This window comes from Podarcis tiliguerta (assembly GCF_965153285.1).
Source record: "Podarcis tiliguerta genome assembly, chromosome: Z".
NCBI lineage: Eukaryota > Metazoa > Chordata > Lepidosauria > Squamata > Lacertidae > Podarcis > Podarcis tiliguerta.
This window is the reverse complement of record NC_139553.1, coordinates 18,266,532-18,278,808: the sequence shown is the minus strand read 5'-3', so window position 1 is coordinate 18,278,808 and position 12,277 is coordinate 18,266,532. Positions and strand designations below refer to the sequence as shown.

General features: G+C 48.3%; 1 protein-coding gene across 2 annotated transcripts in view; it reads right to left on the bottom strand.

The window, feature by feature from the left end:
- Positions 1–12,277, bottom strand: part of NOTCH1 (notch receptor 1) — a 97,170-nt gene that overhangs the window by 38,598 nt on the left and 46,295 nt on the right. For both annotated transcript variants that reach the window (XM_083423265.1, XM_083423266.1), the window contains 5 exons: positions 11,297–11,410; positions 7,046–7,159; positions 2,899–3,132; positions 1,681–1,791; positions 1,289–1,481 (listed from right to left, as the gene is read on the bottom strand). In XM_083423265.1, coding sequence (XP_083279391.1) covers positions 1,289–1,481; positions 1,681–1,791; positions 2,899–3,132; positions 7,046–7,159; positions 11,297–11,410 — 766 coding nt within the window. The remainder of the gene's footprint in view (positions 1–1,288; positions 1,482–1,680; positions 1,792–2,898; positions 3,133–7,045; positions 7,160–11,296; positions 11,411–12,277) is intronic.

Below are 12,277 nucleotides of genomic sequence, written 5' to 3'. Positions count from 1 at the left end.
CAGATGCCACTATTTGGCAAGCAGGACTTGAATGCAACAGCCCCACTTGTGATTCCTAGAAATTGGCGTTCAGGGGCAACTTGCCTCTGACCCCACAGATTCCATGCAGTCACAGGAAGACCACATCTATTACAGATGCTTGGAGGATAATGCAAACCAAGAATGATTCAGAGTAGACTCAAAGAACATTAGAAGAGCCTGATGCATCAAGCCAGTGGACCATCTAGCCCAGCATCCTGTTCTCATGGTGGCCAACCAGATGCTTCAATAGGACCTGAGCACAAGAACACTCTCCAGTTGTTGTTCCCCATCATTGGTTATTCAGAGGTAGATTGTCCCTAGACACAGAGCGGTGGTTCCCAAAATTTTGTTGGGCCACCGTGCCCTTGGCTCCATCAACTCATCCCCATGGCCCCCTAACCTATCAAAAGCATTATTCAGAAGACTGGTTTTCACAACTCACTAAGGAAGGTAACAGCAGAATAAAATTCAAAAGAGTAACGATTAATTGCACATTTATTCAAAATCCAATTAAAACTATTGAGTTTAATTAATTCAACAAAATTGATGGAACTTGATGCAGGGATGCCAGCTTTTCAACATCTGATAGTCATTTAGCAAGAGTCATAGTAACTCCTTCACTGTGCAGCAAATTCTTAATGCGATGCCTGGGCTTCATGAAGTGATACCAGTTTCCCGATGTCTGGTTTCAAGTCACTTAGCAGGAGTATTAAATCACCACATTTAGGAATCTGATTTCTTTGCTTGGATGACCACACCAAAAGCATGTTCCACCAAATGTGATGTTGGAATTGCAACAAGGAGCTTCTAAACCACTGTCTATCGTCATGTGCAGGATAGCGATCAGAAATTTCCTTCTGTAGCCAAAATGCTTGGTACGATTTCTTAGACTGAGCCTTCTGCTCAGTGTCATTTTGTAGCTTCCATGATGTATTCCTTTGTATATTCCTTTATATTTTTGGTTTTTAATGTTGTACATACATTTCTCTTTCTCTTTTAAAAAATTTCTGTGTTATATAGAAACTGCTTAGATGGTTCCCCCCCCCATATAAATCAATAGATAATTATTGATGATGATCCTGTTGTCATGGTGCCCAACTAAGTGACTATGAGAACCTGAGAGATGCCTGTCTGGGAAGTGACTCCAGAACCTCTCACCTTGCTCTACTCTCGGCTTGGCAAGGGCTGCATCTGACCATGTGAGACAGCGGAGGGAACTCCCCCATGCCAGGCAGAGAGCCCCAGAGCCGCCTCCCCAGAAGCTTACCCATTCAGGCCATCATTGCATTTCCCGTGAATGCAGGGGTTGCTGTTGCACTCATTGACTTCCGAGAGGCACATGGGATCATGGTAGCCCTCTGGGCAGACGCAAACGAAGCCGTTGATGCCGTCCCTGCAAGTGCCTCCATTGTGGCAAGGGTTACTGGCACATTCGTCAATGTTGATGTTGCACATCCTCCCTGTGAAGTTTGGGTAAGAGAAAGAGGTCACAGGCTGGCCCAGTGTCACAACCCAGAACCAATCACCATAGCTGTAAAGAAAACCCAATACAGTACAAGAATGGCTTCCCTGTATTGCACTGCAACGCAACCATTGTTGGTTTAGGTCCCTTTCAACTCCACAATTCTATGGTTCTATGATCCCACCCCCCGTCCTCACCTGCATATCCAGGCTCACAGGTGCACTCGTAGCTATTGATTTTGTCAATGCACTTGCCATAGTCACACGGATTGCTGGCGCAGTCATCCAGGTTGACCTCGCAATTGGGCCCTTAAGAATAAGAATAAGAATTTATTTCTATGCCATCCATCTGACTGGGTTGGCCTAGCTACTCTGGGTGGCTTCCAACAGATTAAAACATCAAACACAGTAAAACACCAAACATTAAAAACTTCCCTATACAGGGCTGCCTTCAGATGTCTTCTAAAAGTTAGGTATTTATCTCCTTGACATCTGCTGGGAGGGCATTCCATTGGATGGCCATGGCTGCTGAGAAGGCCTTCTGCCTGATTCCCTTAACCTCACTTCTCACAATAAGATCCTTGGAGCTGGATCTCAGTGTCCGGGCTGAACGATGGGGGACCCAAGCTGGATACTACAGCAACAAGGGGCTGACTGAGCCTCTCGCCTGAGGAAGGCTGCAGCATTTGAGACTTTTCAGTTTAAAGAAAAGGCAAGAGAGGGCATGGTAGAAATTTGCAAAATTACACATAGCATGGAGAAAGTGGATAGAGAAAAGCTTTTCTCCCTCTCTCGTAACGCTGGAACTCTGTGGGTATCCAGTGGAGCTGAATGATGGAAAATTTGATTTCTTCCGTCATCAGTGGAACTCGCTCCCAATGAAGGGCAGTGATTCCCATCAACTTGCATAGATTTAAAAGAGGATTAGTCAAATTCATGGAGGAGGAGAGGGCTATTGATGGCCACAAGCCATAAAGACTATGTTCTGCCTCCACAGTTGGGAGGCAGCAATGCTTCTGAATACCAGTTGCTGGAAACCACAGGAGGGGAAAGGGATCTTGTCCTCCTTGCTAGCCACTTTAAGAACAGGACACTGGACTAGATGGGCACCCTTTGGCCTGATCCTGCAGGCTCTTCTTATGCTCTTATTTCCTGCTTGTGGGCTTCTCACTGGGACATCCCTGAGTGGGCATGAGGTGCTGCCATGGTGCTGGATCAATTCCTTACAAGTACAGAATGGAGATGATGTGGCCCTTATGAAAATGGGAGCGATTCCCATAGATAATCTATGTGCTGAGTGCAGAAGTACTTTCCTTTGTCTGTCCTGAGCCTTCACCTTACCTAAACATCCCTTAGGATTTAATTTTATTTTTTTACAAAAAGACTGCTGCAGTGAACACCCCTGAGAGCTCTTACCTGTCGTCCCTTTGAGGCAGAGGCAGTTATAAGCATTGTTCCGATCCTGGCAGGTGCCCCCGTTCTTGCAAGGCTGGCTCTGGCACTCATTGATGTTCATGTCACAGAGACGCCCCGTGTAGCCTGGCTGGCAGAGGCAGGTGAAGGTGGCAATGCCATCTTGGCAGGTCCCATAGTGGCAAGGGTCTGGGTCACACTCGTTAATGTCAGTCTCACAATGGGGGCCAGAAAAGCCTGAGGAGGAGACAACACCAAGCAGGTCATGACAATCAGTCCATCAGTCAATCAATAAATTGGGAGTCAGCCACCCCAATACAGATCTCTGTTTTATACTGGGTTCCCCCCCCCCAAAAAAAATATGTTATTGTTTTCACTTATTTATACAAGAAGCAACAATGAATATCCTGCAGAAGCACCAAATGTCCATTTAATTACAATTAACTTCAAAGATTTAAACAAATGTACCATTCCACTAGTTGCCAGGTGTCCTCAGAGCCTATAGCCATGTTCTATCGATGTTACATATATATCGCAGAACTACACCAGTTTGATTGAGCAGTAGTGGCTTGATTGTTAGTTTGACTCTCTTGGACGTGTTGTCCATGTGTGCATTAATATTAAACCCCAGAATTGTGAGGTCCAGATATGAAACATGTCTGCACTTAAGAGTCTACCATTCTGTTGGTGTTAATGTATGTGCTATTTCCTTATAAGCTGCTTTGAGTTATTTTTGTAAAAAAGCAACTTGTAAGCCTAATAAACAACAACAAAAACCAACACAGGGCAACCCATAAGCAACTTGCAATTAAGTTTAAAAACTTTTCAAAACTTTTCAAATTCCATCAACTGCTGAGTAGCCTGGGCAGGAGGCAGGAGAGGAAAGTCTTAACTAGGCACTGAAAAGATGTCAATGTCTGCAGCAGGTGGGTTTCACTTGAGAAAGCATTCCAGAGGTTGGTGGGGCACAGCCCAAAAGCCTCTTGTGGACACCTTCTGAGCCTCCTCTCTCTAAGGGAGAGCCTGATCACAGAACACCAGTATGACCAGTCCTTACAGGAATCATAGGTGGCTCTTCTCATTGCTGTGACCTTGAAGCTGGTTTGGAATCAGCACCTGGTGCAGGAAGTGGAGGCCAGTGAAACTACGGAACTCACCCCTGCAGGAGGCAGTGACAGCCACCAACCTGGATGGCTTTAAAAGAGGATTGGACAGATTCATGGAGAAGGAAGAGGAAGAGGTTTATCAGCGGCTACTAGCCACGCTGGCTGCACCCTGCCTCCACAGTCAGAGGCAGCAATGCTTCTGAATCCCATTTGCATGAAACCACAGGAAGGGAGAGTTGCTCTTGTGCTCAGGTCCTGATTGTGGGCCACTGTGGTTGGCCACTCTGCAAACAGCATGCTAGATGGCCAGATCCAAGAGGCTCATTGATGTTCCTATATCATGGTCTGACTTAGCATGAGGCAGCTTCCTATACAGATGAGTTCCCGGGGAAGCCCCCACAGAGAGCCTGGGGCACAGAAGCTGAACCAAACACACACCAAGTGCCCTTGAGCCCAGCAGCCAACAACCCCTTTGCCAGCCAGCATGGCTAAGACATGGATAGGGGGGACCCTGGCTGCAAAGGGAAGACAGCGCGTGGCAAGAGGATTTGGAGGGGAGGTTCCTTAACGATCGGAGGAAGGAGAAGGAGCCGCACCCCCCTCCCTACTGCCTCCCAACTGAATGCAAAGAGAGCCTGGCTTTGTCCCCGGGAGCGCACAATGGCTCCCCTTGCACAGACTACCCCTTTCTTCCTGTCTTTCGCAGGAGCCCAGAGGCAGCCTCTTTCCCCACTTTGTCTGCATGCAGCTCAGAGAGGCTGGCCATGGAATCCAAAAGGGCAGGACCAGGACGGGAGGGGGAGGTGCGGGTTCGGTTGGGACAAACGGCTGCATGTACGGCTGCCTGTATGGAGGGATAATAGCAACTGAGAAGTGCCGGGAGACAGAGGAGGGAGGAGGACAAAAGCCGGGAGTGGGGGGAGGAAGAGGGGGGTTGGAAGGAAGACAAAGTCAGGCTTTGACTGTTCCCCCCCTCCCCACAGGCCTCCCCCACCAACGAAATCCACATCTCAGCTTTTCATCGGCGAGACCAAGATGCTCATTAGAGACTGTTCAGCTGGAAGATTTTTAGCGGAGGACCCCCACAAAAGCACCTCTGTTCACTGCTGCCGGCTCATGGCGTCGGCTTTGTCCCCAAACCTACTTGAGTTTCACTCGTCGAGTGCGCACGGCCCCTGCTACCCCCCCCCAAAAAAACCCCGTGTGTATGTGTATGCGAGGGTTTGGAAATGGCCTGTTTTTTGTATTGCTCCGTCCCCGCTTTCTCCTTTGCGGGGAGGCGAGGGGCCCAAGAAGGAAGGAGGAGACCAGAGGCAAAGTCCCCAATGGCTGGCACACAACACCCCCTTCCCCAGTAATGTTTGGCTTTCAGCCGAGGTGGGGGGGGGGGCTGCCTCCATTGTGTCAGGTGCTGCACAGAGCAAAACTCATGAGGAGTGGGGGAGAGAGGGAGGAAATGGAAGCAGAGTCCAATTTTTTTTGGGGGGGGTGCCACCAGTTGTCGGTGCCAGGGACCCTGGCACTGCACCAGCCAAGAATCAGAGCTGCTGCTCCTCCCCTCCTGAAAGCATTTCTAGGTTGCAAGCCCAACTGAGACCCCTCTAGGCCTTTCAGAAACATCTGAGGAAGTGTCATGGCGGCATCTGCTTGGCATGCAAAAGGCCCCTGGGCTCAATCCCCACATACAGTGGTGCCCCGCAAGACGAATGCCTCGCAAGATGGAAAACCCGCAAGACGAAAGGGTTTTCTGTCTGCAGAGGCGCTTCGCAAGACAAATTTCCCTATGGGCTTGCTTCGCAAGACAAAAAATGACAAAAAAATTTGATTTTTTTTTCCCCCGCTCCAAAACCCCTTTTCCTGAATCGCTAAGCTGCTAAAAGTATTTTAGCAGCAAAACCGCTAATCCTCCAAGCCTTAAAAAGCCGTTTTTAGCCCTTATATTGTCAATAGTGCTAATAGTGCTACTCCGTCAATGGGCTTGCTTCGCAAGACGAAAAAACCGCAAGACGAAAAGACCCGCGGAACAGATTCTTTTCGTCTTGCGAGGCACCACTGTATATCTCCAGGTATGACTGGAACCATCTCCTGCCTGAAAACTCTGGAGTGCCACTGCTGCCAGCCAGTGTAGATTGAGCTAGAGGGACCATGCCATCAGTAGAAGGCTGGTAAACTGCTGCCTCTCAGGCTACTGTCAGAGGCACAGAAGGAGGACTTAAGAGTTTTTTTAAACACACACATACAGAGAGAGAATAGGCAGTAGCCTGGCTTTACAAGCAAAGTGTGTGTTAGACTCATGTCTGATGAAATGCAGAAAAAGAAAAATTAGGCACTACTCAGTGCAAACAGTAATGAATTAGATGCACCAAGGGTCAGTCTCAGTATATGGCACCCACAACGTAACTATTTAACTCAGCCATTTCTTCAGAACTATGAGGACTAGAATCTTACTTTATTTTTAGGGGAATGGTCGGAGCTTTGTGGTATACAGCCCCCGGAATCTCCAGGTAGCCCTCCTCCAATAAAAGCCTTTATTGTCCTGGGGATATGGGCAATTTTAATGACACTGTTGTTAACAATGTTCAGTCCATGCTTTACGGTGTGTGGGTTTTGTTTTGCAATTCTTGTTCCAACATTGTGTAACATTCCCTACTACGTTTTGCTATTTTGCATTACTTTGCAGTATACTTTGGAACTCCCTGCCTAGTGACAACAGGCAACCACCTTCACCGTACTCTTTCTGGCACCTGTTGTGCTTTCAACCTTTAAAAAAGTTCTTAAATTATTGTTTATTCTTCTTACTGATAATTTGTTTTAAGCATTTTTGTGCTGCACAGAAGGGTTTTGTTTTCAATCAAGGCATGTTATGAAATATATACTAAAGCATATTAGAGACTTTCTTTTAGCACCAAGTGATAGAAAAGTCTAATAAATCAAATCCCTTTGTGTGCAGTGAAATACATTATTTCCGCAGTGGGCTGCCCCCTGTCTCAGAATCCTTGCCCTCCAGAAGAGGTCAGAGATCCCACACCCCCAACCCTGCTTACCTTCAGTGCATTCACAGGTGTAGGCATTGGGGCCATCAACACACTTGGCACCATTCTTGCACGGGGTGCTGGCACACTCGTCAATGTCGTACTGGCACAGGTGGCCATTGAAACCTGCCGGGAAACAAAGAGGCTGAGCTTGGCCTGAGCACCGACTTCAGGATGGTCGAGACCCCTGCAATGGTCACCCTCCTTGCTGATAAGGAACAAATATGGCTCCCACCTCTTCCACAGGTGAGAAGCCTCTTCTTGCCCAGTCACCTGTGGCAAGTAAGGCATTCCTCTAGATGACCAGAAAGGGAAACTGTAGGGGCTTTAGGAGAAGGGCTGCGGCTTAGCGACAGAGTCACTGCTTTGCATGCAGAAGGTCCCAGGTTCAGTCCCCGGTTGCATCTCTAGGTGGGGCTGGGAACATGACTTGCATGAAACCACTGGAGAGTTGTGGCTGCCTGTCAGTGTGCACAATACTGAGCTAGATGCTAGAAACCATGGCATAGGGAGGGCTCTTGTGCTTAGATCCTGCTTGCAGGCTTCCCATACGGGCATCTGGTTGACCACAAGTGAGAACAGGATGCTGGCATAGAGGGGCGCCAGTGGCCTGATCCAGCAGCCAGGCCCTTCTTAAGTTCAATTTTAGTTCTACTCAAGATAGACCTATTAGAAATCACGGGCATTCCTAACTTCAATGGTTCTACTCTTCAGTAGGGCTTAGCTGGCGATGACCCCTTTGTGCACATCTTTATCTGGTCAGGATGCAGTCCAGACACCCTGCTTGAATTTCCCAGTCACTTTTATTTTAAAAAAGGAGTACCCAAGGGACAGTCAGAGGAATAAAAGCCAAAAAACCTTTTCTGTGAAATATCTTGATGAATAGGCTGTCATTATACACTTCACAGCTGCCTTCCCACAAACATCCTCAGCCCCAAAGTGGGGCGGGGGGACCCAGTTCGGGGCGGACAATTACGATAACTCTTGTGATTTCCCACAAACTGGAGGGGTAAAGCTGTATCCCGCCCCCCATCCTCAATCGCTTAAAAAATGTCCAGAAATGTGAAAATGCAAACTGACAGATGGGCACTGCTCCCCCTTCCAAGATCTTGTCCTGTCTCTGGAAATCTTCTCTAGAGAGCGTAAAAAGCATGTCATGGGGGCCTGGCTGCCCCCTTTTTTCGGTTGCCCCATTTGGCACAGTGCCCAGGTGCGAAAGCGACAGCCAACTCTCTCTGTCTCCAGCACCTTCTTAGTTACACATTTTGTTTCTGGGAAGTTTGCAGCACCGAAGCAGCAGAAATCTGCTCCACTTCGCTGCAGAAAGCCAATATGACTTCTCTCTCCCACCCCCGGCACCCTCTGGCCACCATACATTTTAAGTACTGCGATGCCACTTTAAAAAGCCACGGCTTTCCCCCAAGGAATCCTGGGAACTATAGTTTGTTCAGGGGACTGAGTTGTTAGGCAACACCCCCCCATATTCCCCTTACAGAGCTACAATTCCTAGAGCAGTTTAACCATCAATGCCTCTTCAAAGGGAACTCAGGGAACTGTAGCTTCATGAAGGGAATAGAGAGGTTTCCTAGGAACTTACAGCACCCTGAACAAACAGCAACTCCCAGGTTTCTTGGGGGGGAAGCCATGACTCTTCAAAGTGGAATCATGGTGCTTTATGGTGTCGATGTGAAGCACTCTCTCTCTCTCTCTCTCTCTCTCTCTCTCTCTCACACACACACACACACACACACGCAAGGACCCCTAAACTATCCCTACAACCAGGATAAGAAAAAAGAGCATGAAAATGTGGGTTTTTCACACACACCCTCCATACACACAGAAACTCTTCCAACTAGACGCTGAAGGGGAGGGGGACCTTCAAATCCTCTTCTTGCTAGTAAATTGTGGCTTGTTGTGGCAACTATTCCACGTCAACACTTGGGGTGCCAGCCTTCTGTACCCTGGGGCTCTGCTTCCCCTCCATTCAGCCCCCAAATCAAGTTTTTCAGGGCCTTCGCTCTCCATCGCCATGGAGACGGCTGCCTGGGGTTCTGAATGGGCGCTGGACTGGCTCTCCCTGAGAACATCTTATTTACATCTACAGAGGAGGAGGAGGAGGAGGAGGAAAGCCCGGCCTCTCGACTTCAAAAAGCCCCCAAAGCCCCATTTCATGGATTATCCGGCGCTCTCCCCCATTCTCTCGTCCTGTGGACTGCAACACCTCATTTAAATCCATCCAGCCTTCGTCTCATTCTGCCTCTCCCAGCTTCCCAGTGCTCCCCCTCACCAACTTATTCCCCAACTAGGGGGGCCTTTATAAGTGCAAATCTTGTTCCTGCCATTATTTAAATTGATCCTCGGTTTCTCGCTCCCTCGCTTTCATTCTGTCTCCCAGATGAAGGAGGAAGTAGAGCTTGGCTTGAAGGCGTCTTTACGCTGAGAGGAGGTGTGTGCATTTGCTGTTCTGAGTTGCACAAAAAAGGGGTGTGTGTCAGAATAGGGCAAAACTACAAAGTAGCAGCCCCTTCTAATCAACAGGGCAGAACCCCTAACCCCCACCCTCAGCATCTTAACTCTGCAAAAGTGGCACCGAGGCTTGTTGTGCAGCTGGTGTGGTATAACTTTGGCTGAATTTACATGACAGTCTATTTCATGGGTAGGCAAACTAAGGCCCAGGGGCCGGATCTGGCCCAATTGCCTTCTAAAGCTGGCCCGCGGACGGTCCAGGAATCAGCGTGTTTTTACATGAGTAGAACGTGTGCTTTTATTTAAAATGCATCTCTGGGTTATTTGTGGGGCATAGGAATTCGTTCGTTTTTTTCCTTCAAAATATAGTCCAGCACCCCACAAGGTCTGAGGGACAGTGGACCGGCTCCCTGCTGAAAATGTCTGCTGATGCCTGGTCTATTCCCTTTTCCTGACATTTCCCCAACTGCTAGTTTCCATGTTATATTTGAGCTTTCACACGATGTAAATCCACTTCCAGGAATATAGAGAAGGCTGTAATCCCAGCACAGTTTATCCCATTTTCCTGAAGTTTCCCTAACTGTTGATTCCTGCATTATATATGAGCTTTAACATGGCGAAGAAGCCACCTCTAAAAATCTAGTGGAATGTAGAGCAAGTTTTAACATGTATCTCTGTTATTTGCTTCCAGAAGAAACGTCTGTTTGCAAGTAACACAGAAATGAGAGTGAAACCTCCGTTGCATTCTGCTATATCTCTGGTTTTCATCTCATGCAAAAGTTCAAATATAACACAGAGGAAACGTCATGAAGGCGAAATAAACTACCGAGTGAATGCAGCCTCTAAAAAGGTAACAGGATCCACAGAGGTCATTGGTTTTTTCCTGTGGTCAAAACTACTTACCCTAAATTATATTTGCTGTTAGGAATCTTGTAATGACAAAGCAATTTTACACACACACCCACACACACACACACCCACACCCAAATGATAAACTCAGTTTCTCCATAGGGCAGGCACTGAGCAGAGAACGGAACCAGTCCTCTCTGCCTGATGATGAGTGTGCCTGGGTGATTCCCAAGCTTCCCAGTGCACACTCCTCTCATCCACACATGACGTGCACACCAGGGCCCTGAGCACAATAGCACTTCCTTGCTAGCCACCCCCCAGCAACTGGCATTCAAAGACATAACACCTCTGATGTGGGGGGGGGGTCCTTTCTGTCCTGAACACAGTGCAAATTCTGTCTGTGCAAGGCAGATTTCTATTTAAACCTGCCCTTTATTTAGAATCATGAGGACTAGTAACCTTACTTCCTTTTTTAGGGGAAAAAGCCGCCAGTGGCATGGAGCTTCTGCTTTGCATGCACAAGGTTCAAAACCCCAGGGTTCAGCCTTTGGTAGCTTCTTTAGGTAAGGCTAGGAGATACCCCCTGCCTGAAAGGTAAACTGGACCTCTGGACCCAGAGGTTTCCTTTACTTACCAGGGCTAAAAGCAATGGCAGGCCCCCCCCCCAAACACTCTTTCAAAGACAGGGCAACCCACTTCTCAACACCACATCCCTCCACCTCAAATGCAGGCGTGGAGCCCCTTGGAACTGCCAGAATTAAGAGACATCAGAGGAGAAGCATCCAATTTCCCCCGAGCTGCCCACTCTGAGCGTATTTCAAACCTGCCGGCGAGGTTTGCCTCTGGGTGGTGGATTAACTGCAGCTCCGTTCTCACTACAAAGGCTTTGCACTGAAGGCGGAGAGATCGATGCCCCTCCACCCCCACCCCACCCCGCTCCAGTAGTACCTCTGGGGCACTCGCAGGCAAACTCATTGATCTTGTCCACACAGTTCCCGTTGTGCAGGCAGGGGCTGCTGGCGCACTCGTCCGTGTTGATCTCGCAGTAGATGCCCTCGTAGCCTGAAAGGAGTTTCCCGACAAGGAAAGAAAAGGTAAGCCTAAAGGAGCTCCCCTGACGCATGCTGAGAGGACAGCACACCTATAGCACCTATAGCCTCAAAGAGCCAGCAGCAAATGGCTCAAGCCCACCTTTGGCAAGGCCAGCTCCTCCTTTGGCTTTATGGTGGAGGAGAGACTCCTGGCTCTGCTTAGCCACTTTCTCCTGCACTTTGGTGGCAGCAAAATGTTGCAGTGCATCAACACATATCAGGACTGCTCTTGTTCAGGATGTGATGCATGTGTGTGTGTGTGTGTGCCCCTAAGCGAGGCTCTCCTACCCCCTTCCTTGACCAGCTGCAACACAACAGCCCTGCAGTGTTGCCAACGGGTCTTACTCTCTGGTAATTGCTGCCACCTTCCATCCTCCCACTTACTCCTGCAGCCCAGAAGGGAGAGGATCTGGGGTGCACCAAGGCTTTTAAAAAGGCTCTGAGCCTGTGTATCCAGGCTAGGGTCAAAGCAGCTTGCTTGTTTCCCTCCTAAACTTTTGGGAAGTTTAAGAGGGTCTGCCAGGGAAACAAGCAAGCTGCTTGGTTTTACTTCACTGGTAGGAGAAGTCCAGGTGTGGCAAACGTCAAAGAAGAATATGCCCAGATGCCACCTCTCTCCTAGGCATCAGGCTCCACACAGTGCAGGCACAAACTGACATACAAATATGTTGTAACAGAGGCTGTCAATGTGGTGACCTGCAGCTGCTGCTAGACTACCAGCTCCCAGCATCATTCTTTTTTTTTTTAAAGAATATTTATTGGAAATTTAAAAGTTACAGGAAAAAAAGCACAAAAAAGGAAAAAAAGAAAAGAGGAAAAAAGAAAAGTAAAAGATTAC